Here is a 27,187-nt window from a genome sequence, read left to right on the forward strand (position 1 = left end):
GAATGCATAGAGGTACTTTCCACTTTGGTTTGTTTCATGTGGATTGCCATATCCTGTCAAATTTCTATCAACTATAGCTAATAGGGAAATTATTAAGATAATAAAATACTTATGTAAGATTATTTAGAAAACACCATTTTCTTTCTCTGTTATTCACTTTCAAAATGTTACAGTTTATCAGTAATAATATGAAGGCAAATTTAAGTTTTTCCTTGACCTTCTGTTAGTTTTGCATGCGATTCTTATAATGGTTCAAGCAACAACTCTTAATGTAGCTTTTAACTCACACAACAAGTCTTTGCTTACTATCATGATGTCTAATAATGTAAGTATGAGATTTATTTTATATTTTTGAAGTTACACGGGTATTTCAGCTGCAATACTCTGGGTGGGATAAAATTCTTTGTTCTATATGTTATTCTCCATATAGTTTTATAGGTACCAAGTTTTATAGGTAACAAGCCCAGTTTTTAAACTGTTATAATGATAAAGATGGTATTTCTGTTTACTATTTCAGTTTGTTGAAATTAAAGGAAGTGTTTTCAAGAAGTTTGAAAAGAACAATCTCTTTCAAATGTCAAATAGCGGTATGTACACTTAGATTCTACTTGCAGTCCTGTGCAGTATTATTTTGCAGTTCATTCCAAAATCCTAATGGCACAATTTCTCTGGGCCACTCTTTCTTCAACTTAAATTTTACCATCTCTTATGCTATCAACATCTTGATTAGGTTTTATTATCATCATTGGTTACTGTAGTCACAAGATGTTTGAGATAAAAAATTAGAAACATTCATGTAGCACGATACCATACTTCGAGAAGCTTCTTAGTAATCTAGAAATTTCTCTGAAATGGGTGGTGGTATTCATTTTATAGGTATGAAAACTGAAACACGAGGAAATAATTTGACTACCCCACAATCGCATAGCTTCTAGGAGAATTATGACTGTAAATCTAAGATTGTCTGTAGGTCCTTAGCTTTTTTGGCTAAGTTGACTGCCTTCGTTCTAATCCTACAAAGTGTGAAGGCACAAAATTTGTGCCTAGAGTCGCTGTCTTACATAGTTTTGAAAGCCAGAGCAGCAAAGTGTGGTGGATCATGGAGCCCTCAAGAGCAGTCCCAGAGGCTCTGCCAGGGAGTGCCCCAAGTCCAAAGTGTTTTCACAAGAATATGAAGACATTATTTGTCTCTTCTGCCATGGTGACTGTTGCACTAGTCATGAAAACATGATGGTGTTTTAGCATGAATTTAGGCAGATGTAGGATAGAGAGGACCCATAAAGGAACCTGGCTTGGCGACATCCTTGAGGAAGGCGAGGTATGTCACAGGGGAGGTATGCAGGCTGGTCATAGATAAGAGCACACATAACTCCTCCAAAGCAGCACTTGTCAGACTTTTTGGTCTTGGGACCCTTTTGCATGCTTTAAAAAGTATGATGATCAACTGGGTGTGGTGGCTCACACTTGCAGTCTCAGCACTTTGGGAGGCCGAGGCGGGTGGATCACCTGAGTCAGGAATTCGAGACCAGCCTGGCCAACATGGTAAAACCTCTTCTGTACTAAAAATACCAAAATTAGTCAGATGTGGTGGTGGACACCTGTAATCCCAGCTACTCAGGAGACAGGCAGGAAAATTGCTTGAACCTGGGAGGCAGAGGTTGCAGTGAGTTGAGATTGTACCATAGTGATAAGAATTTCGCTCTTGTCACTCCAGCCAGTGACAAGAGTGAATTTATGTCTAAAAAAAAAAAACAAAGAAAAGAAAGTAGTGATGATCTCAGAGGAGTTTATTTGTATGGGTTATGTCTCTTGCTATTCACCATATTCAAAATTAAAACTGAGAAGTTTTAATAACAATACTACATGCTTACAAAAATAACATTTCAATAAAAAAAGATATTTTCTAAAACAAATTAAAATTTAGTGAGCAGAGTTTTTCAACAACTAATGCTGGAACAGTTGAGTAAAGATTAAAAGAACGAACTTTGGGTCCTCCCCTGCCCGAGAAAATTAATTCATAGTGGTTCCTAGGCCTAAACATAAATGCTAAAATTATAAAACTGCTAGAACAAAATACAAGATAATTTATTCACAATCTGGGTCTAGGCAAACATATTTAGAGACCACCCAAAAAGTACTAACTATAAAACAAGAGAGAGAAACTGGACTTCTTCAAAATTAAAACGTATGTTCATAAAATTTAAAAAGTGAAAAGGCAAGCCACAGTACTAAGAGAAAAGATTTGAGGTGCATATATTTGACAAGGGATTTTTTTTTCTGAATATATAACAAATTCTACCAATAAGTAATGAAAGGATAATCCAGTTTTAAATGGGGAAAAGACTTGAACAGTCATTTCACAAAAGAAAAATCTGTAAATGTCCAGTAAGCTCATGAAAAGCTGTTCAGCGGCCGGGCACGGTGGCTCAAGCCTGTAATCCCAGCACTTTGGGAGGCCGAGGCGGGTGGATCACGAGGTCAAGAGATCGAGACCATCCTGGTCAACATGGTGAAACCCCGTCTCAACTAAAAATACAAAAAATTAGCTGGGCATAGTGGCGCGTGCCTGAGTACCCAGCTACTCAGGAGGCTGAGGCAGGAGAATTGCCTGAACCCAGGAGGCGGAGGTTGTGATGAGCCGAGATCGCGCCATTGCACTCCAGCCTGGGTAACAAGAGCGAAACTCTGTCAAAAAAAAGAAAGAAAAGCTGTTCAGCATTATTAGGGAAAATGTCACTGGAGAAATACAAAGTAAAGCCCATAATGAGATAGCACTGCTCACCCTCCAGAATGACTGCTCATGTAGCCTGATAGTCCCACAAGTTAGTGAAGATATGGAGTAACTGGCACTCTCATGCATCGCTGGTGTCTGTGTAAAGTATTACAACTGCTCTGGAAAAGTTTTTGGCCATTTCTTATACAGTTAACTGTTCACCTGCCCTGTGTTTCAGCTCTGAGAACATATTTCTCAGTAGAACTTGTGCAAGAATTATTATGGCAGCTTTGTTCATACTAGCCAAAAACTGGAAACAACCCAAAATCTATCATTAGGAAAATAAGCAAATTGGATATCTATACCATAGAATACCACTCAGCAATTAAAGATAAAAGAATGAATTCCTAATATATTCAACTATGCGGATCTCAAAAGCATTATATTTAGCAGAAAAGCCAGAAACAAAAATGTACATAATGTATGATTTCATTTACTCGAGGTTTATGATCAGACAAAATTCGTTTATAATGACCGAAATAAGAGAGGTTGCTTATTGGGGATGTGGATTTACTAGGGGGATTCAAAGGAGCTTTCTGGATGACGGAACTTCTATATTTTAATTAAGGGCTTGGTGTCACAAATTATACATTGATCAGAACTCATCGCATCATATACTTAAGATCTGCGCGTTTCACTGTATGTAAATTTTACCTGTATATTAGACAAGGAATATATTAAAACAAATTATAGGAGATTTGAAAACTAACAAGGAACAAAAAGAACAAGGGGACAAATGGAAAACTTGAACATAAAGCCTAGATGATTGTATGAGGCCATGCTGGACCTGAATCTCAAAGCTCCGAGGGCAGTTCATATTCTTGCTGCTTATTAATGTTTCTCACCATTCAAGTGCAGACTGCCAAGTGTCCTGAAGTTGAAATGAAAGAGGAAGGAGGGAAGGGACTAAATTATAGAATACTTTGCTTCAGTAGTTAACCATAGAGTAAATTGACTCAACTGTAACAATTTCATTTGTTGTAGAAACCATGTTTTTTTTTTAATTAATTCATATTACTAGCCTCCTTGGGGTAAGTGCTCTTTATAGAGCCTTAAACTAGACATGCAGATCTTAAGTTTAAGAGTTTTCAATTCTTGTTTATTAACACCTCAAAATTATGAGGAGGAAGTTGTAAATGATTTTTCACATAATGGCCAGCGTGTTAATGTAATTAATACCCCTTTTCATTTCTATAAATGGATCCTCCAGAATTCCAACCTCTTAGCTTAGAAAGATTGGGATTCAATTGTTGAATTTTTAGAGAACACTGCAAAAAAAAAAATGATATGATCAAGTATGTATATCAGTTCACAAGAAATTCAGGACTTTATTTTGGCTTAAAATGGTTAGTACTTAGCACCAAAAAAAGTATTACTTTTTGCTGTAAGCAAAATAGCTCATGTTACAATGCAAGGTGGTCTGCACTGTATCCTTTAAGAGTATTATAAGAAATTAGCTTTACCCTAAGGTAGATTTTAAAACCCTTCCTAAGTAAGAAAAAAAAAAAATCTAGGCAATCTTGCTAACATTGCACATAACATTCAGCTATTAAAAGGGAAAGATCAGAAGTCACCAAGAGCTGCTTTTTACTCTTGATAAGAATATGTTGCCTCCTTCATATGCTTTAGTTGTAGCTACTTAATGAGAGCCAGTCAGCAGGGATACTCATATCAGCTATTTTTTTCTCATAAATTTTCCTAGGAATTTTTTCTCCAACAAAAGTTGAGTTACCAGATACATAGTGTAAGGTTCAATCCTTCATGCTGGTTTAATATGGAAGACTTCATAGAGAAATCTGAGAGTAATTTTACCCCTTTCAGTGGCAGCTCGCTGTGTATTTTCTTTAGAGTAATTGCCTGAGGCAATGTGAAAAGTAATGTAGTTAATAAAATCAGGCTTTTAACAACTTACCCTTTTCTTCACTTCATTTTAACATAAGCACCAGCTGAGTGTGGAACCTCACCCATTCTGGTTTGCATTCTTGAGATGAAGAATTTTAGGTAGTTTTTTTACCCATTGGTAATGTGAACTGTGCATTTAGAAAGGTCCTTCAGGAGCTGAGTTATCTGAAGTAAGCTTCTTGCTCACTTAACACTCTTAGAAGCCAGCATACCTGCAATAAATGTGGATGTTTCTTGGAAATAGTCACTAATTTTATGTTTAAAATGTGACTGCAAATACGTTAAAGTATATCCCTTTTAATGGTAATATAGCAAGGAAAAAGCTTAATAATCTGAATATCAGAAACATTTTAAAAGCATTAATACCAATGTTATTAAGCTTCTTAATAAACGGTTAGGAGAAAATGTTCCCATTTTCTTAGAAATTTTAATTCTTTTATTAATGTTTTAATCAGAACTTTGACTATTCTAAAGATGAGATATGGTATACATATGTTGCTGATTGCATTTTTTAATATATGTTAGATTATCAGTATCAGACTTTTATTTCTTTTTGTATCTTATTTTGGAGAAGCTTAAAATTTGGGTATTTTTTAGCTCAAATTTTAAAAGTCAAATCTTGATTTTATAATGTCTATATAAAACATTTAAATGTAAAAGTTGTGAAAGTGTAAGAATAAAACTTTTTAAAACGTCTTCATATAACAGCCTCATTTTTATAGTTAGATATAGTTTTATAGCTTTATCTTATCAAATAAAGATATAGTTATTTTTATGGTATCACTTTTTAATCTTTAAGCTTACCATCCTTCACATCTTTCATCTTATAAAATTGTATTTATTTACCATGTTTATCAATTTCTATTCATCTCTATCATATTTTGAAATAGTCCGCTTTTCTAAGATCTGTTTTGGACCAGGTTTAGTCTCTCACACCTGTAATCCCAGCACTTTGGGAGGCCAAGGCAGGCATATCACCTGAGATCAGGAGTTCAAGACTGCCAGGGTCTTTCCCACAGACCCCAGCTGCGCAACAGATGAATAAATGCACTCAAACACAAATTTCCAGTGAACTAATGGGCTAGGGGGCCATGAGCCACTCACAGAGAAAGATCGCAGCTATATGACACTACTTGGCTCTCTCCACATTTATTCAGTATAGATTTGAAAACAGAGGCTCTAAATCAACAAGGGAAAAGATTAAAGGCCAGGTTCCAAGCCCAAAGCAAATACCATTATAGGTAATCTCCCTGATTGACCTACCCGCAAGAAGGCCATCCAGATCAAGGGTTAGTTTTAAGACCGTATTAGTAAACAAGTTATTCAGATAAACTCCCCCACATATCCTAGCTGTTTGCTTTTCTTATTAACTAACTGTAAAGGGGATTTAGGCTGCCTTCAGCCGAAACTTCTACTGAAACTATGCAAAAACCTCTCAGCCTTCCAAGAAGGTTTGTGATTATTCTTTAAAGCTATCTCTAATTTTTTTTTTTTTTAATTTTGACACCACCCTGACTGAACTCCCACAGAGACCAGCCTGGCCAACATGGTGAAATCCTGTCTCTACTAAAAATACAAAAACTAGCTGGCATGGTGGTGCATCCCTGTAATCCTAGCTACTCCAGAAGCTGAGGCAGGAGACTTGCTTGAACCGGGAGGTAGCGGTTTCAGTGAGCTGAGATTGCACCACTGCACTCCAGCCTGGGATACAGATCAAGACTCTTGTCTCAAAATAATAAAAAATAAAATAAACATATTTAGCCATAAATATTACCTTTAATAAAATAGGTTTTTCCCCTTTCATCAGTATCCTTAGAAATGAAATGATTTCAGATTTTCCCTGTACTTGGAGCTGCCATGTGTCCAAAAATCAAATATAATCAATTTAAATTCTGCGTTGGTTTTGCTTTATTATATTAGAGTTTACCAAAAAAGTTACTTTGGCTCATTTCAAATAGTGTTTTAAATTTCTCAAGGCCATTTATTTTCAGATAATTCTGTAACGAAGCAAGTCCATATTATATATTCATATTTGGGAAGCATCAAAAAATAAATACATTTCTTTGTTAAATTCATTTATGGAAATGAGAAAGGACTTAGCACACATACAGGTATAGCTTTGTGAATAATTCTACAGAGTTCCAATTACTGGCAACAAATTTATACCCCATGAATTAAGATCCACAGTTAGCTATAGTAACAAATAATATATCTTGGGTCAGACTTTGATGGAACTTATTCTAGGGCAAACTTTTCTTATTTCCTTTAACCTGTATCCTCTTTTGAAGTCACAGAATAAATTAAATGTGATCTAGAATGAGTCAAAACAGGTGCACCTAAAAACTTCACATGGACTTGCTCCAGATGTGCCCGGCCTCCTAAGGAGGCATCTCAGTGCTTGGCACCTTGAGACTCACTGTGCCCTGAGCTCACACTCTAAAACACAGTACTGCATAATGAATGGTGCTTCAGCTTTGTAAATAAGAAGCAAGTAGTGCCCACTGGGCTTTGAGGGAGTGAAGACACAGCTCAAACCCATCAGTAATAAGGAGCTGAGCTACCCTGGGAAAGAAGGTATCAGCAGCTGACTGGAAGAGCTTAAAGATGTAGGGAAAGTACAGAGAATAAAGGCCAACTCACTTATAGAAAAGGAGGTTTTGCCATGGAATGAAAGTTAATATCACATGCTAGAGAATAATGGGGAAAGGTGGAAGTAAAAAAAGAGAAGCAAAGAAGGTCCCATGAAGTACATCAGGATGAAACTGAAATTCAGAGCACTTATAGGAGGTGTACCATGGCTGAAGGATATGGGTGAGGCTTGAAGCAATTACTGAGGTGGTGGGAAAGTAGGAAAATGACAGCAGAGTGTAAAAAGGCTTTTGAGATGGGTTGTTATATGAGTGATTGTTTCTAGTCACAGCCCCCCCACCACCATTACAAAGAGACACATACATGGGTGTGCCACTCTTACTGCAGGCAGATTTACTGTGTCCCCTTTCTTGATTACACAGTATCTTAGACTGTGAGAAAGTCAACAGCTTAAAAAGTGAAATGTGTACACTGGCCTTTAGCAGGAATTCAGTGATTTGCTTTTATTAAATTCATTCCACCTAATCTCAGCACATAGTTATTAGTTTATGGGAAATACTATGAAGCCCAATTTGGAGTTATTTTCCCTCAAGTTCTACATACACCCTAAGAAATGCTATTGTAGTAGCAGGATTCTCTCAGCTAAAGGACTCATCAGTTCAGTAATTGTGTACTTACTATTTAGCAGATTGGAAATAGTCTGGGATTTTATACAGGGATTTTGTTACCCAAAGTCTTGTAGTTTACTCTTTGCTTCTCTTTTTTCTTCTGTAAAATGGAAACAGTTGTCATATGTCTCCAGAGACCATTGGAGGAATCTAATGACCCAGTCTGAGCAGTTTGATGGTTTGAATACTTTTTGAAGTTTAGAAAACTGGAATTTCCATACTAGAATTATGTTGGCAAAAGAAGTCAATGGCTTACCAAGGTAGCACCTGCCTATATGTATACACACATATATATATACACACACACACACACACACACATATATATATAAAGTCGTATATTTTATAGACATTTATACATCTAACAATTTCATCATGTTCTGGCTAAAAGAATTGTTAGATATATGTATTTTATTATGTTGTTTACATACACTATAGTACTTAATGTTGATTTTTTTTTCTTTTAGATATTAAGGAACGATTCACAAATTATGTGCTTTTACTGATAGTGTGTCTAAGAAACATGGAACAGTTTTCTTGGAATCCAGGTAATTCACCCCTAACAAAACAGTGTCTTGTAATTTTACTTCTAAGCCAAAATCATTCCTTTACCTGGAATAAAATGAATATTGCAGAAAACTTCAAAAGACCAAAAGACTGGCTGTTTTACTGATTGGGTGTTAGAGAAATAATCGTCTGCCACATAATGACCTTTCAGTCAACAACAGACCACATACACAACGGTCTTCCCATAAAATTCTAATGGACCTGAAAAATTCCTGTCACCTAATCTCCTAGTGTTCTTTTCTGTGTTAAGACATGTTTAGATACACTTACCATTGTGTTACAGTTGCCTACAGTATTCAGTATGTAACATGTTGTACAGGTTTGTAGCCTTGGAGCAATAGTTTGTGCCATATAGTCTGGGTATGTAGTTATACCATCTAGGTTTGTGTAAGTACCTTCTACGATGTTCACACAATGCCAGAATTCCCTAACAACACATTTCTCAGAATGTATCTGTTGCTGAGCGACACATGACTGTACTGTTTCAGTAGAATAGATTGAGTATGTTTTCTGTGGTGTGGTGAGATGCTGTCGTTTCCCTTAAACTCACATTGACTCTGTTGCTGTATACTCAGTAGGTGAGTATGCTCTGCTAAGCCTGGCAGCTCTGAGCCTCTCTGTTTTTAACCTTAGTGTGCTTTAGTTACCTAAATCCAAAAAGATCATTTTCATCTTAGGGATTGACCAGAAGAACCTTTGCTCTTCCCTATTGTTTATCTTTTACTCATCAATTCGCATTTTAAATAGGGATAAATTAAACATAAAACAAAGTGGAAATTTTGCTACTTAGGTGCATCTCTAAAGTCAGGCTGACAGGAAATTGTCAAGATTCCATGAATTTTCATCATCCATTCAGTTAGCAGACATTCACTGAGCATATGCTAGTTTCTAGGCACAAGTGCAGGTACTGTGACAAATGTGAATAAAAAAATAAGACATTTGTAGAACTTACAGGCTAATAGGGAAAATGGGTAATTATAATGCTGAAGTGAGTTGGGGGGAAATGATCAGTTTCTCAGGTATCTCAAGTAATTTATAGAGTTTTTATTTGTCTGATGTTTTTGTTGGAATTTCATTCTTAAGGGATGAGACCATGTTTGCATTTCATTTACTCCCAATATTATATATGTTATAAGCATTTTTTAAATTTCTTATTAATTTATTTTAATTCATTGGTAATTTTTAACTACCTGTGAAAAATCAGAAACATACAAAATGAGGTATATGCTCTTGGAGATACATTTTCAAAAGTCTTTTTCGTAGAGAAAAGTAAGATCTGACAGCAGCTTGAGTTTTAATCCAAAGGCTCCCTGGCTATGGTAGAAAAGCCTCTTCCTCCACACACAGCTAGATTCTTTGTGTACCATATTTCTTTAGTACATGGTGCTATATTTCTTTATAACTAAGTCACCTAACGGTGTCCATGAAGGACAGAGTGGGTACATGTCACTGGTTCCAGTGGAGTGCACGTAGGATCAGCAATTCCCAAAGCCAATATCCTGGACACCTGGATATTTGAAGTCATATTTTCATTTATACTGTGACTTTTAATACATTATCTTGTTTCCTTTATTAGTACTATGGCAGATAGTATGATAAAAGGAGCACTAGCTTTTAATGATAAATTCACCATTTTCACCCCTTTTTTAGGTTTATTAAAATTTCTTTAAAAAAGCAAAATGCCATTTATGGAAGCTTGCTCTAAGTTCTCAGGGTAATTAGGAACATAAACAGTACTAGACCATATTGTATTCCAGGCACATTGTTGTGCACCATTATGTCTCATTTAGTTCTCATAATAATTAAGTGTGGGCACTTACTATCCTTTACCTTGTGGTTGAGGAAGCTGGAATTTAGCTAATTAAGAAACTTGCCCTTTGACAGTGATGTAGATTAAAAAAAAAAAAAACTTGCCCAAGGTCATATACCATTAGTAGCAGAGCTTATTGGTGGAAGAGGTCACTTGATTTCTAAAACCTAGTACGATGCCAGACTCAAAGAAGCTGTCTGTACTGTCAGCAAGGTTAGCCCAGCTATGTGGTCTACATCCCACCCTCTGGCTACCTGGGTCTTGTGTTGCTGTGGGTCCTTGTCAACATTTCTCCCTGTTTTTTTCTTGCTGTGTCCCACTCTTATATTCTTTTCCAAGTTCTTAGGAGATTGTCTGTGGATCTGTTTTATCAGGTATCTGGTACTGAACTGGCATTTAAAAAAAATTTTTTTTATTGATATATAATAGACATACATAGTTTGGGTGTGCAAGTGATAATGTAATGCATTCATTTAATTTGTGAAGATCAAATCAGTGTATTGGGATATCCAGCACCTTAAATATTTGTCTTTTCTTTTTGTTAGAACCAGTCAAATTCTTCTCTTCTTCCTATTTTGAAATACACAGTAGATTATTGTAAACTACAGTTACTCTGCTTATCTGTCTAACACTAGGTCTTATTTGAATAGACATTTTAATAAATGGCATGATGGTGAGCAAATTTAACAGGTTAACATCTGTATGACAGCGAAACAAAGGATTAATCAATATCTTTAATTTGTATTGATCAAAGAAGGAGATTGCTCAGTTGACTACAGCACATCTTTGCTAGTTATTTTCTGTCACATCGAGGCATCTATGGAATTAAAGAATTTTCGAAGGAATCTGCTTAATCTAATCATCCCATCAGCATGTCAGCACATAGCCTTCATGAAGGCAGAGGCTCTCTGCCAAACCACCAGAACCTGCATGTAAAGCAGTGCTTGGCACGTAGAAAGTACTGAGTAAATATTTGAGTTTGTTGTTGTTGTTGTTTGAGATGGAGTCTCACTCTGTCACCCAGGCTGGAGTGCAGTGGTGTGATCTTGGCTCACTGCAGCCTCCACCTCCTGGGTTCAAGCAGTTCTCCTACCTCAGCCTCCTGAGTAGCTGGGACTACAAGTGCACACCTCTATGCCCAGCTAATTTTTGTATTTTTTTTTTTATTTTTTGAGAGAGTTTTGCTCTTGTTAGCCAGGCTGGAGTGCAATGGCGTGATCTCAGCTCACGGCAACCTCCGCCTCCTGGGTTCAGGCAATTCTCCTGCCTCAGCCTCCCGAGTAGCTGGGATTATGGGCATGCTCCACCATGCCCAGCTAATTTTTTTGTATTTTTACTAGAGACGGAGTTTTGCCATGTTGGCCAGGCTGGTCTCAAACTCCTGACCTCAGGTGATCCAAAATGCTGGGATTACAGGCGTGAGCCACCATGCTGGGCCTGAATAAATATTTGTTGAATGAAGAATCCTTTAACTTGATACAGTATAGCTCTTTTGATAAAGGTTATAATTGAATGACAGGCCTGCATAAATATTTGTTGAATTAAGTATCCTTTAACTTGATACAGTATAGCTCTTTTGATAAAAGTTATAATTGAATGCTAGTTCATCATTTACTGAAAATATCAAATTTACTGAAAATATTTTATTGTTTTTCTGTTTTCTGTTTGTAGATCATCTCTGGGTGTTGTTTCCAGATGTCTGTATGGTAATTGCATCAGAAATTGCTGTGGATATTGTAAAACATGCCTTTATCACCAAATTCAATGACATTACTGCAGATGTATGTATTTTGACATGGACTTAAATGTTTAAAGTTTGCTTCTGCTGCTTAATTTTAAAAAGTTGTAGAATAATAGGGATTTGTTAATACTTTAAAGTCAGAATTGTAATTTTAAGTTTCTAAAAATTATTACACTACTGAAAGTATTCTCTTTTATATTAGGCGATGCTCATTCCATATCTTGGGGTAGAAGTATAGGCCAGCCTATAGCTGAGGTCACTAACTCAAAATTATTCTTATCAGTTAACACTGTCATAATCTGTTTAAAGGCTTTAAAATCACATTGTTTCTATTTTAAAACTTAGACCATCAAAACTTTTCTCTCAGGCTAGGTTTTTTTGTTTGTTTGTTTTCTGGCTAGGTTTAAAAATTTTTTTTAATTGATATTTTTCCGTGATAACAAATAGGTTCCTGCTAAGTTTTAGAAGAGAAGAGCCTTATATTTTTCTGGTGAAAGTGTTTGCTGAAACTTTGAGAAATTTTTATGCTCTAACCAGGTATTCTGGAGAATTTCTCAAAATAGATATGTGGCTATAGTTTTCTTGCATGTAAAGCATAAGAAAGTTTCCTAATGTATTCCTCTTTCCTACCTTAGTCCCAAAATAAATAGTAGTTTGGCGGTTTTCTAGATTCTACTGGGTGGTACTTATGACAGTCTCACTCGAATATTTGTTTTATTTCAAAAGGCAGTTATTTAAAATAAAATACAGTTGCATCAGCTATGATTTGATTATGAGTTTTTGAATGTTTTAATATACTTAAATGCAGTTTTGCACTTTTATTTATGTAAAACACTGATAAAGTAATTTCACCATTTACTTTATCAACTTTCTCAATGCAGCATGACTCTCTTTTCATAGGATCATTTATTTAGCAGCTGAAGTCAAAATTAATAGGCTTGATTAAAACACTTGTGCAATTTTTAGCAGAAATGACAAGTGACAAGTGCCTTCATATTTACTATGTTCCCTAACTTAGCTTTATATCTTTTTTGGCATTCATTTGTCTAAGAAGGCTTTATTATGGTTAGATAAATAGTAATAATATTTTAAACTAATTTAAAATGTCAAAATTATTTTATAGACATTACACTACTTAAACTAGTCACTCTTTTCCAAATTCTAAATTCTCAAATCATAATTATTGGATATTTATTACTCTTTTAAAAAGAAATCTTTAAAAGATCTATGAAGGTTAACAGTTCAGAGGAATTGAGGTTATGTTCTACCTTTACTGTAGGAAAACAAATAGAGAAATTATAGCTAGGTGACTGTTTGGTTATTAGCACTTGTTCCTGGTTAATTATTAAATGTTTTTATTTATAAGGTCTTAAGTCTTTCCACACGATATATTTGTACTATGTTACTTAATATTTCATTCTTATTTGTCTTTAGGTCTACAGTGAATATAGAGCCAGTCTTGCTTTTGACCTTGTTAGCAGCCGACAGAAAAATGTGAGCATTTATCAAGGGCATAGTCTGAAATTAACAAAGGCATAGTCTGTAATTAACTGAGTAATGTTTAATTTAGCATGAAATATTGGCTAAAGGAAAGCTACATAAACTTCCTACTTATCTCTGTTCTCCACACTAAACATTTACAAATTAAGAAATAAAAAAAAAAGACATTACCTAGTGTATGATTTTTGCTGCATTTTAAGTTATTCAACTTTTTCTTTAAGACTTATGAACAATTAGATTTCTACATCATTTTATAGGTCCCAGGTTCTGTTCTTGCTCCATAGCCCCACCTGTTTAGAACATTTGCTGGTAATAAGTGAGTAGTACTTTTAAAGTGCTATTTAAATCCCATAAATCTGAATCTTTTGCTTGTTTTTCTGTTCAGGCATATACCGATTACAGCGACTCTGTAGCACGGAGGATGGGCTTTATTCCTCTCCCACTGGCTGTTTTAGTAAGTGCATACTTTTTAATAGTTGTTGTAATGAAGTAGTCATTATTATAGAATATTCATAAATGGATTATTAAGATTGTTTCAAAAGGACTTGATATAAAAATTAAGGGTAAATAACTTGGAAGAAAATTATTTTTTAAATTATAGCAGTATCATATATCCAAATATCTGTTGGTTGAGCCATCCAATAGATAAGTAATGCTAAGCTGCTTTTATGTAAATGGCTTTCTAACAATGAGAATACTCTTTTTTGATTATTCACTTAGCAAAAATTTTTTTTAATGGAAATATCTGAGCATGGGCATTAACGTGGCCACTGTAACACATATTGGTGGAAGTATAGATTAATCCAGTATTTCTACAGGGCAATGTGAGAACATCATGCTTTTAGTCATTTCATTTCTAGGAATTACCCTAAGAAGATAGTTATAAAAGACACACAGTGATTTATGGCCAAGGGTATGCATTTCAGTGACATTTGTAATACAAATTTAGGAAAAAAAAAGAAATAGGTTAAATAAATTATGGTATGCCCAAATGAAGATATAGTCTCTATCAATTGTAATTAATACTTTTAAAAAATTGTCCAAACTTTTTGCAAGGAAAATCTCTGCTTTTATATTCAAGAAATATGTATTTAAAAAAAAAATACTACTAAAACTTACTAAATCAACCCTCAACAAGTCATCAACTTTGAATATTTTAATGAATTGCTCAGAATAGGCTTGCAAATAGTTTCTAGCCACATTAGACTATAATAATGTTAATTAAGAGGATTTGTTTAGCCTGACGTGGTGTTGTGGACCTGTAATCCTAACTACTCAGGAGGCTGAGGCCAAAAAAAAAAAAAAAAAAGTTGCTGGCTGCACTTGTATTTGATTATGTTCCTTCTTGACTACCTATTCTAACATCAAAACAAATGCAACCAGCTGGGCGGGGTGGCTCACGCCTGTAATTCCAGCACTTGAAGGCTGAGGCAGACAGATCACCTGAGGTGGACAGATTACCTGAGGTCAGGAGTTCAAGAACCAGCCTGGCTAACATGGTGAAACCCCATCTCTACTAAAAATACAAAAATTAGCTGGGCGTGGTGGTTAATTCCAGCTACATGAGAGGCTGTGGTAGGAGAATCACTTGAACCTGGGAGAGGGAGGTTGCAGTGAGCTGAGATCACGCCACTGCACTGTAGCCTAAGCAAAAAGAGCAAGACTCCTTCTCAAAGAAAAAATAATAATAATGAAAAGGAAAAACAAATGCAACTGGCTTTTTTGCCAAAGGATATCTGCTTTTCTTCTATAGCTGCAGTCTCATGCAACTCAACTAAGAAATGTATAAAGAAAATGAAGTTCATACCAGCGATATTTTAGACCAGCTTCCTTGACTTTTTTTAGATGACAGATGATTAAGAGGCTTAATGCCATTTAAATTTCAGTATGACTTTCCAGATAACTACATTCCTAAACATTTTTAATTATGTGTTAATAGCTTGCTTATTATATCATAATATAGCTTTCTTTTGCTTGGGAAAAGGAACTCCTAGAATTTTGGAAAAATGGAGGCTTCTAAATAATAAAATTATTTCTTAAAGGCTTAAGAGATTGATAAAATAGAATATTAAATATTTCTGCATTTGTTTATTATAACCAGAAACATACAAGTGTAAGGATAAACCTAGATTGGCTGATTTTTTTCTTCAAAGATTGGTTAAATGGTTGGATTTAAATATGATCCTGCTTTGCCAAATAATAGACTTATTTGTCTAGTAACTTGTCAGAAAACTCCTACTTAGTATGAACTTTTATGATTTAGTATTTAAAAATTTTTCTTTATTCTTTTATTCTTTAAATGAGTTTTGATGGCCGTTATACCAAAAGATTTATGAATGATTAATAATTGGCAAAACACTTTTGGAACACCTCCAATGTGCTGAAATGGGGGTTATATAGTTTGTTCCTTCCACAGCACTTTGCTCACAGAGCTCTGGCAGGCATCCAGGAGCCTTGACAAATATACCGAGGCCTCTGTGACAAGTTAATTTTTTTTTTTTTTTGAGACAGAGTTTCGCTCTTGTTACCCAGGCTGGAGTGCAATGGCGTGATCTCGGCTCACTGCAACCTCCACCTCCTGGGATCAGGCAATTCTCCTGCCTCAGCCTCATGAGTAGCTGGGATTACAGGCATGCACCACCATGCCCAGCTAATTTTTTGTACTTTTAGTAGGGACGGGGTTTCACCATGTTGACCAGGATGGTCTTAATCTCTTGGCCTCGTGATCCACCTGCCTCAGCCTCCCAAAGTGCTGGAATTACAGGCGTGAGCCAGCGTGCCCGGCCCAAGTTAATTCTTTAATCAAGGCACAAGGATGGCAATTTTTTCTTCTTAGTGTTGCATTCCTAAAATGATTTAAATCCAAAAAAAGGAAGAGAAATTGTGTATTAAAGTCTCATCGAAATTAGACTTTGGGTAAAAGTTACCTGATGTGCTAGATAGAAGTGAAGTTATTTAAGGCTTAAATGTGATCATTGGTTTGCCTTTCATAATGAACAAAATCCTAGAGTCATGTTAACTTCAGTCACAAATGCCTATACAGTAGACATGTCCCTGTTAGAGACTGTGACACAGTTGAGGGCTTTTATTCTCACTTTTCTCATAGTGAGAGTTTATTGAACATATGACAATCCATTGCCCCACCTCCTCCCAACTGTAAAGCATTTTAAAATTTACTGTGATGTTTATTTAAGATACCTTAATAGACATTTGATAACTTGACATTACTGGATAAGGCCACTTCTCCCTAATTCTCTTTCTCTTTTAACATATGGGGACAGCTGCACTTGTAATGTGAGGAAATTTTTCCTTAACTGAGGAACAATTCAGACTTATTCAGCAGACTTCTAAGGATAATGCTGTTACTCCTTTATTTCTGTGAAAGAAGTAAGAAAATGGATATTTAACTGTAACTATCCATAAGAGAGAAACGCTTCAATGTTTAACTTTTTAATAGTGTTTCGTTTTTCTAAATACAAACCTTTTAAGGTTTCGTTTTCTCTGTGTTCCCTGTGAATTACTGGGGGTTCTTAAAAGAATCAACGAAAAAAGGATGGGGTGGGGGAAGAAACAGGAATAAGGAAATGCCCACCAAATGATTCTGGCTCTGGTGTGAACGCATATAGCAAGATGAAATCATTGGTACTTTAAAGAATAATATAAAAATCAGCTGATTTGCATATCTATAAGGTACAAGTACATGTGTCATTCATGACCTTGATAAAGGGCCAACCTCTGAGAGTCAACAAGAGTCAAACTGTTGCCTTAGCCACAGGCATCCCATATTTGCCTGAACAAACCCAGATGTACCACAGAAGGTTTCAGGAGCAGGCAGACTTTGATACAAATCATCAAATCTGCCTTTTTGGATTTTTAGACAGAGGCCAGAGATGTATGCCTAAAATGTTAAGGTCAGCATGGAGAAATCTTTAAGTATTAACTAATAACTCTGTGGTTGTGTGTTCTGTTTGTGTGTTTTTGTTGTTTTGGTTTATTTCTGGCTAGCTCATCAGAGTTGTAACAAGCTCAATTAAAGTGCAAGGAATCCTGTCTTATGCCTGTGTCATACTCTTCTATTTTGGGTAAGATTATTATTGAATATATTTTTGGTTATACAGTAAAGCATAAATGCAAGATATAATAGAAGTTAATAGCATTCCAATCATACTACTCAGAATCTATGCCAGGAGCTTCCTTTCAACAGCTATACCTCCAAGTGTATTTATGACTCAGTTAGATTAACTACACTGCTATTTGGTAGTAGTATTAATAATACTTTGGAGTTTATTTTAATTTTTAGCAAAATCTTAAAGCCCTGTTTGCTTGAGACTTAAGTTTCACTCGCATTTTCTTAGATGAATAAAAGTGTGCCATTGCAGACATGTTTTCATATTTAGAAACATTTTTAACCCTCTAATATATTTGCCACATTGAATTGTTCAGCACACTGTAAGCCTGCATCACGTAAACTCAAAGGTAATGTGCAAGTGTAGGTTTTCTATCTGTGGCCAGCTGAATCTATCTGCAGGTTTGTTGGTCTCATGAGCTTATATTCTGGTTGGGGGGAGACAAACAGTAAATTAACTGAATTAAAATACATGGTATGAAGAAAATAACAATATAAAATGATGATTTTGCCTTTGTTACTTTTCTCAAGAAGTGAAATGATGATAAAGTAACCATATCTGGCTTTCAATTAACTTACTGAAAAAATGAGGCCGGGCGCAGTGGCTCATGCCTGTAATCCCAGCACTTTGGAAGGCCAAGGCGGGTGGATCACCAGGTCAAGAGATCGAGACCATCCTGGTTAACATGGTGAAACCCCATCTCTACTAAAAATACAAAATATTAGCTGGGCATGGTGGTGCGTGCCTGTAATACCAGCTACTCAGGAGGCTGAGACAGGAGAATTGCCTGAACCCAGGAGGCGGAGGTTGCGGTGAGCCAAGATTGTGCCATTGCACTCCAGCCTGTGTAACAAGAGTAAAACTCTGTCTCAAAAAAAAAAAAGAAAGAAAAAGAAAAAAAATGAAACAGGAAACATGTTCCACCCTCACTTAGGTGGATGTGTCAGGAGCTTCACTCAGGGAAGGGTGACCTGAGAGGGGTCGGACTTGAATACTTCCAGATGAAAACGGGTGGAGGGTAAGCATAGCAGTCACAACTTGAGCAGTGGATTTGCTTAGTGTTCCCCCAGGACAAGGTCTGGTTTCCAGAGACATCCATGGTGTTCCAGTTATGTGGTTATTCTTAGTGTGTTTTCCACCACATCATTTTCTGCCCGGGGCTTAGCATACCATCAGGCACATGCTCAGGAAGCTTCTGTTGAAGTAGCATGGAAATAGTCACTTACTGTCTGCAGTTCCCACCTCTCCACTAAGTATCCTGAGTCGTGAGCCTGCTTCCCAGCGCCTGCAGTGCCTGACTCAGGCCCTTGACCTGCAAAGCTGTGTGTAGGTCATGCTGCCAATTTCAGTGTTACACACAGCAGGATAAGGTTCTGATCACTCTGCACAGCATTGCCTATTTTTTGTTTGAATGAGTATATAAATGGTCTACTAAACTAAGGTAACTCTTTCCATTTTTTGACATTAAAAAACATTAAGACCTTCCTTTTCTAATATAGGTTGTCACATTGCCCCTCAAAGTTCTTAACATTGTGCTGTGTTTATCAAGGGGTGTTGCAGTAATCGCAATGAGAATAGTTGTTTGGCAATCTAATTATTCTAGTAGTTTTTACGTAATAATCAGGAAGTGAAGCATGTGTATGCTATATGTGAAAACCTTTGTTTAGTTACAGTTGCCTGTACATAGTTCACCAAAGGGGATATGCTTTAATCTGAGTTACTTAGAATTCAGGGGACCTGTCCCCCCAGCCTCGAGTCACCTCCCTTCCCATGTTGCTCCACTTCTCCACTTAGATAGCATAGCCAGACAGATCTGCTTATTCACCTTTCTACTTCATTCATCTACTCTAACACTCATCTCAGGATGATTGCTAAATTATCCTCTTCTCCTTCAGAAGCTTTCTCAAAACCACCTTTTCCATGCCTTTATCAATTAACTCCACCAAGGAACCTGTCTTCAGTTAAAAAAAAAAAAAATAGAATTCAGTTGAACCTCCTGATATAAAATGCTGAGCTTTTTCCCCACACCAAGTTGCTTCTCTTTCCCTCCAGACTCACTCTTGCCAGCTAAGGTGGGAGGACTTGCCAGCCTCTGCCATTACTGCTCTGTCCAGTGCTCCTCAGGGAGCGACTATTCAGCATCAGGGCCTGGGCTGGTCTGGGGCTTGTCCAAAAAGAAGCCAGACAAGTGCCCTGCCTTGATGTCAGTCACAGAAATCCCAGACAACAACTAGAAAAGTCACTCTAAATTGACAGTTGGTAGGAATCAGGAAGAAAAGCATAACAGTGTGAGGAGATAAACGGCAGAGGCAGACACAGCAGCCTTAGAGAGGGTGGGCAGGTTAGGCCTCTCCGGTGAGCTGGTGTTTCAGAAAGGAAGGGAGCTGTGCAGCGCCTAGGAAGAGCATAAGCTCAGCAGAAGGGCACAGGGACACAGTCCTGATGGAAGAATAGCAGGTTTCAGGCAGCTGCAGTAGTCCATGAGCAGCTGTGGAGGAGGAGGGCCTGGGGAAGGGACAGCACAAGAGGAGCTGAGCAGAAGATAGCATGGTGGCTCATGCCTGTAGCCCCAGCTCTATGGGAGGCTGGAGTGGGTAATTGAGCCCAAGAGTTTGAGACCAGCCTGGACAACATAGCAAGACCCCATCTCTACAAAAAAGAAAATTAGCTAGGTGTGGTAGCATAAGCCTGTGGTCCCAGCTATGCAGGAGGCTTAGGTGGGAGATTGCTTAAGTCCAGGAGTTCAAGGCTGCAGTGGGTCATGATCATGCCTCTGCACCACAGCTAGGCAACAGTGTAAGACTCTCTCTTGAAAACAAAACAAAACAACTTATTCACTGGCTATAAAACTGGCATTGAGGTTAATGTGAGACTTTTTCTTCCCATAATTTTTTTTCAGTTTTATATTTAATCCCTTAAAATATTGATATTCTTTGACCCGGAAGTTTTATTTCTGTACTTATAGGTATCTAGGAATTTATCCTAAGGAAATAGAGATTTAACATGTTTTCTTAATCAGAAACTTTTTAGAAGAAGCAAAATATTGAAAATAATCTAAATATCCAGAAATAGGAGTCTTTTGGGGCTTTGTTATTTCATAACCCATACAGTGAAATGTTATAAGGTCATTTAAAGCAGTGTCACTAAGAAACATTAACTGATACAGAAAAAATATTCATGATACATTGTTATATAAATAACAACAATAGTAACAAAATTGCTTGCCAGTTCTATGTGCCAAGCACTGCTCTAAGCACCTTGCCTCACTGCTTTCCTTTCCATATTAGCTGGTTGAGTAACTTGCCTAGGTGCACACAGGTTCTAAGCAGCAGACTCAGGACGCACACAGACACACTTCACTCCAGGGTCCATGCTCTGCCTCCTGACTCTACTTGCCTACTGCCTTGTAAAATAACCCCGTTTCGGCTCCCCGAGAAAAATAAAGTAAAAAAAAAAAAGAAAAAAAAACAGACCCTGTTTCTATAAAGCAAAAAAGTAGAAATAGAGGTGTACTCAGAGAAAGCGACTGAAAGATAACATACTAAATGTCACAGTGATTATCATAAGGATGTGGAATCATGTCATTTTCTTATTTTCTTTTTTGTTCATCTGCATGTGCTAAATGTATTTGTTGTGTAATAAAAGGATAAATGTTAAAATATTTAATACCAGGAAAAACTTCTAAGTGATATAATTTCTTATAAGAGAACTAAGGAATTCCAAAGTTTTTCTTTGTGGCAAAGAAGCCTCAGAAAACTCAAGATTGGCGTAAGGTCCTCTAACCCCTGACCTGTCCCGTCCCATGCCCCCCGCCTTCTCCTTTGCCGTGGTAGTATATGGCGTTCACAGGGATTTAGATGGATTCCTGTGGATGTGGTTTGTTTTGTTTCTGTTTTTAGGTTGATATCCCTGAAAGTACTTAATAGCATCGTGCTGTTGGGGAAATCGTGCCAGTATGTGAAGGAAGCCAAAATGGAAGAGAAGCTGTCAAATCCTCCCCCAAACAGCACTCCAGGCAAGCCGTCCAGTAAATCACAAAGCAAATGTAAACACTCTCAAGGTAAGTTTAGTCTCTTTCTTCACTTCCCTGAATGATTTTCAAAGAGTTAAATCTTTGGTCAATGTTAAGCAACGCTTTAAAGATTGGTTTCACTTTGCATAAGTGTTCAGGTCTTTTAATGGTTGCCTTTTAGATCCCATCCCATATATACCTGGCCCAGTGCCCTGAGTTTTCCGTTTACTCATTTCGCTGTTCACTATTAAGCACCTGTGACATGCCGGCTCCAGTGGATACAGCAGTAGGATGGAAAGGCAATTCTCTGCTCCCATGGAGCTTGTTTTAGATTGTCGGGAAGAAGGGTGGAGAGAAGTCAATATGCACTATGTCAGGTGGCAGGGGGTACTGTAGAGAAAACAAAAGCAGGACGGGGAAAGGGAAGTACAACAGTGAGTTGGATGCTCCCCCAAGTGTGAGGAGATGGCACTGCTCAGAGTCCTGGAGCCTGAGAATAGCGAAGCCAGCCTCTCAGGAGCACTTCCAGGCAGAGGCCCAGCACACCCAGCGAAGGCACCAAGGCCGGAAGGTGCTTGGTACATCAAAAGACAGTAAAAGCCAGGTGGCTGCAGTGGCCCAGTCCCAGGGAAAAGATCTTGAATAGGGTTTTTGGGGGCCATGGAGGGCTGCAGGCTGTTATGAGGACCTTGACTTTGAATCCACGTGGGAAGGGAGCTGTTGCAGGGCTTTGAGCGGAGTGGTGGCATGGTGCAGCTTACATTTTAAAAGGATTATTCTTAACCTTTTCGGAAAATAAACTCCAGAGGGGTGGACCCAGAGGCAGGGGCCAGAGAGACAGCTGCCTGGCCAGGAGCAAGGTAGGTGGTGTGAGCAGGGAGTCCTGGCCAGGTTCTGAATAGACCTGGGAGGTTTGCATTAACTGTTTGTTGATGAGGAAGTTATGCAGTGTGAGAGGAAGAGGGGAGTTCAGGATGATTCCAAGGTTTCTGGGTTGGAAAATTTGGAGGAAGACCTGGGACACTGATTAATTTTTATTGTTAGATAACAGTTTCCTGTTGACAAAGGTATTTGTTCATATGACTTTTAGTTTAAATGGCTTATTTTTAAATGTGTGGAACAACTGCATGCCAGGCAATAGAGGAGATGCTAAAGATAGAAAGATAAGTAAAGGATGCTCTTCAAGGTTTCATGTAACTATAGGGGTCCACATAGGTGAGTAGAGGGTTTGGAGGGACAGGAGAGGGCTCTTCTAAACTAAAGCTTGAAGAATGAAACTGGCCCAAAGCAGGCTGGTAGAAAGGACAGTCCAGAAGGGCCAGCACAAGTTAGATCATGGAGGCCTGGAAACGCATCTAGAGAACTAGCAGCTCAATATTGCAGGTGTGGAGTGTGCTTCAGAAAGAGGGAGAAGAGAGTTGGACTGGAGTCCTACCTGAAAGGGAGACTGTGCTCATCATGTATACTTAATAGGAAGCAAAAATAAAGTAAACAATGTGTGTAATCACTGGGAAGTAATTATTTTCATTATGAGAACATAAAAGGACTATTAGTAATAAGGATTGCATTTTTTTCAACCAACTAGGTAATTCACAGTGGGGCCTGTTCGGGTTCTGTTAGTTAAGAAATTAGGCCACGCACAGTAGCACCCACTTTTAATAATATCAGTACTTTGGGAGGCTGAAGCAGAAGCAGTGCTTGAGCCCTTGAGTTTGAGACCAGCCTGGGAAACCTAGTGAGTCCTGTCTCTACAAAAAATATAAGAAGAGGTTAATAAGCATCAGACTTGCTTTCAAGGAGGATCCAGTCTAATGGGGATAAAAGCCTTAAGCACGTACTGCAGGGCCAGGCCATTGACTCAGGGTACGTGTTATGAGAATCGCATTCAGGACGAGGGTCTGAGTGTTTGCACAGAATGTCTTGGAGGTCAGGAGAACACAGACTAGAAACCATTCAGGAGGGTGTTGAAGTCAAGCTGAAGAGAGGGAAGGGGCTGTCTCTCAAGGCTGCATCAGATTTGTCATGTAAAAGAGACAAAAGATAGCAGTCCTGGGCTTGGATGCAGGAGAGAGAGATTACTGCAGGAGAGCTGGATGTGTCATTACCTCCATCATGGTAGTGGTGTGACCAGGTGTATGCAGAGGTCGGAACTCATCAGATTACACATTTTAAATGTGAACAGCTGATGGTCTGTCTTTTTTTGCCTCAGAGAAGCTGTTCTTACAAGGATTGAATGTGTGATTCAGATGAGTTACTCCAGGCCCCAGCCCAGCTGTCCCCAAAACCAGGCTCCAGGATCTCTGGCCTAAAATAAACATTGGGGGTTTTGTTTATTTGTTTGTTTTTACCTCTGGTTTGGACTCCCCAGAGATAATTATGCTAATCCAACGGTAGCTTAAGTGACTATAGATAACAAGTGGAATGTAGTAGAGTCTTCTTGGCCCACTCCCTGATGTTCTCAATAGGAGCAAACGTTAATTTTTCAGGACTGGCAACAGTCATGTTAGGTGTTGATTATATAGAGAGGAGCTGTGATATAGGAGTTGTGATCTTTCCACAGTTGGGTGATGGCATCATTTGTGTGATACAAGCAATGTAATATACCCTTCCGTAAAACTAAACAGATGATTAGCCTCTAAGTTTTATTATAAAAGATGGCTGCTTATACAACATGCTGTTTGGTTATCATTTGCATTATCTAAAAGCATAGATAATGGGCACTCTTTTCAGCACCACTGTATTAGTAAGTTTGTATTTATTATGAATTGGGGAAAATATTTTCTCTAATTTAATGGATCTATTTTATCACAGGCCTTTCCACAGAAGAAAACCTGTCTGCCTCTGTCACCAACCAGCCTGTTCATCAAAAGGAAAATGTCATACCATTACTTGTTACAAGCAATTCAGATCAGTTTTTGACAACTCCAGATGGTGACGAGAAGGACATAACGCAGGACAATTCTGAATTAAAACACAGATCCTCAAAGAAAGATTTGTTAGAGATAGACAGGTTCACAATTTGCGGAAACCGAATTGACTGAATCTGTGGCTCCGTGTGCTGAAGAAGCTGGGTCCTGGGGCAGCAAGTGCTGTGTTGCCAGGATGGACAGATGCTAAACGTGGCACTTAAATATTTATTTAAAAACTTAAATTATTATTGGCAAGCAAATCTTAGTATCTTTCTTCCAGTAATGTGGTCTGGCTGAGGGTCAGATCACAGGACAGGATCAACCTCCCCGGCCTCGACTTTCTGGGAAACTTGATGGATTATAAAACTTCCTCCTGCTTGGCCAGGCAGCAGTGTCACTTCCGGGACCTAACCAAGGCAACATCAAAATCTGTTTTGCTTTGTCAATCTGGGCTTCCAGAATGTTGAATTTGCCTCAAGGCCTCTTCAGTATAGGGAAATACCTGGAAAACTGTGAGGCTTTTACCATGATGTTATCTTTCCAGTCTGATACTATTTCACAAACAGTTTTCAAACTTTACTTCATCTGCCAAAGCATTAAAAAAAATATTAAACATAAGTCAGGATAAATGTTTTTACCACCAGAATAATCCTTAAAGATGTATCTTAATTATTCAGAATAAAAGGCTTCCTTAATAAGACATGGTGAATAGTAGCACTTTGTAGGATTAAAAAAAAAAAAGTTAAACCAGTTCATTTATTTTAAAATAATTAATGAAGGCTATGCATTACTGGGAAAAATCCTTCATAATGTTTCAATTTATTCTTTAAAGCAAAATGTGAACTGTATGTCATTGAATTGCAGTGGATAAAATACAAATTTCCTTACAAAAGGGCACTTTTTATACCAAGGAAGCAGAGCAGTGTTAACTTTAAGGTATACTTAATGGTTTCGCTTTAAAACTAATTGCTTCATTAATTATTACAGCTAAAAGGATTTGGTGTTGAACAGGCTGAAAAATTGTCAATGTACAAAATTCAAAACTGTCAACTGTAAAGTAAATGCTCCCAGTGTATTAGGCAGCATCGTGTTGCTTGGGCTTGTCAAATGCATCAGTTCTTCTGTTTGCGTTGACAGTCAACAGCGGGTGTGCCGGTGCTGGGGCAGGGTGTGTGTTCTGTGGGAGGGTGTCTGTGAGGATGTTACTGTCAGGGTGGGCCTGTGCTGGGGGGTGGAGTAGGCCCCGGTCTGGAGAGGATTTTATGTGAAGGTAAATTGGATATTTGAGGCGTATAGGTGGCTGTCAGTGTGGGGAGACATCTGTGTATGGCTGTTGGGAACAGCAACCAAAAGGTGTTTTTGGTTTTGTTTGAGATAAGATTCTGTTTCCACTTGATTACTATTTTGTGGCCTACATCATAGGTCAGGTTATTTCCCATCCCATTTTATCCTGAGAATCCTGTTTGCATTTCTGTAAAACTTCTACAACTTCTGATTTCAGAACTGTCCAGAAGATGGTACTGTTAACTGTTACTTCCTTTGATGTTTTGATTTTAAAGTTTAGCTCTCATGCCAATGTTTCAGGCATGTATATACAGAAGGCAAATTTTAGGTGATTTGTTTCTTGGATGAAATATAAAGCAAGCTTTAATGTTCTGACTTGTTCATTTGAAATACAAAACAAGTAAGTGAATTTTGATGTTTTGCATTAACTAAAGAAATCTGAAGATGAAAGTTGAAATTGTATGGACATGCCTTTGTGAAACCAGGAACTATTTTATGTTAAAAATGAAAAAAGCTTTTAATTGCTTTGTGTGTGTTTTAGTGGAGCCCCATTTTAGAATTATTATTTTTTCCATCTCCCTTTACCAATAAAAGGAACAACGCCACAGTGAATGGAATAGTTTGGGGAAAGCTTTGCTAAACACAGCCCTGATTTCAGAGCAGGAATATGGTTTGAATAGATCTTCAGTTCCACTTGAATTCTCTTACTGTGCTGTCATTTTCGGAAAATTTCCATTCCTTTGCAGATGCTGTTGGGAGTTCTGGATTATGTTCATTTCTTCTCTTATAATGGCATTCAATACTAATTTTATAAGTGCATCTTGTGTGAAACTCAATAAATTCAATTTTGTAATCTTTTTTAAAAAGGTCACTGAATTTATTTTAATACTTACTATTTGGTGGAGTGGATTTCCTACTCTGTAGTAGGAATTTATTTATAATTCATAAGTGTTAGCACTATCTTAATTTGAATTATTGTTTTGGTCTTAATGGTGACAAAATGTTTAATTTTGTCTTTGGAAAAAATAGGTTGGGCCTTGATTATAGACCATTTAATATTTCTCAGCAAATGATGGTATTTGCATTTTACAAGTGTTTTAAATGTCACACAAAATATTTTTCACCTCTGGGAGTCAAGTTCAAGATGGTGTTTTGGTTTTTAAAAAAATCTAATTAAGGCACAGCATAGGTCAGACCCTTCTTAGGTTTTCCTTTAGAATAAGTGTAAAGACCAAGTGTCATTGATGCGCTTGTCCAGATTTTCTTGTGGACTTTGGCCAGTATTTAGACTTTATATTCATTATAC

The 27,187-nt window shown here is 37.4% G+C and overlaps 1 protein-coding gene across 2 annotated transcripts in view; it reads left to right on the forward strand.

The window, feature by feature from the left end:
- Positions 1-26,747, forward strand: part of TAPT1 (transmembrane anterior posterior transformation 1) — a 69,996-nt gene extending 43,249 nt beyond the window's left edge. The window contains exons 6-14 of one of the 2 annotated variants that reach the window (XM_002745961.6): positions 228-325; positions 518-587; positions 8,399-8,479; positions 11,980-12,089; positions 13,484-13,543; positions 13,935-14,003; positions 17,555-17,631; positions 21,576-21,736; positions 24,500-26,747. In XM_002745961.6, coding sequence (XP_002746007.3) covers positions 228-325; positions 518-587; positions 8,399-8,479; positions 11,980-12,089; positions 13,484-13,543; positions 13,935-14,003; positions 17,555-17,631; positions 21,576-21,736; positions 24,500-24,729 — 956 coding nt within the window. In that variant the 3' untranslated portion in view covers positions 24,730-26,747. The remainder of the gene's footprint in view (positions 1-227; positions 326-517; positions 588-8,398; positions 8,480-11,979; positions 12,090-13,483; positions 13,544-13,934; positions 14,004-17,554; positions 17,632-21,575; positions 21,737-24,499) is intronic. The other variant, XM_035294001.3, reaches the window with a different exon arrangement.
- The last annotated feature ends 440 nt before the right edge of the window (positions 26,748-27,187 follow it).

The sequence above is a fragment of the Callithrix jacchus genome, chromosome 3 (assembly GCF_049354715.1).
Source record: "Callithrix jacchus isolate 240 chromosome 3, calJac240_pri, whole genome shotgun sequence".
NCBI classification, from domain to species: Eukaryota; Metazoa; Chordata; class Mammalia; order Primates; family Cebidae; genus Callithrix; species Callithrix jacchus.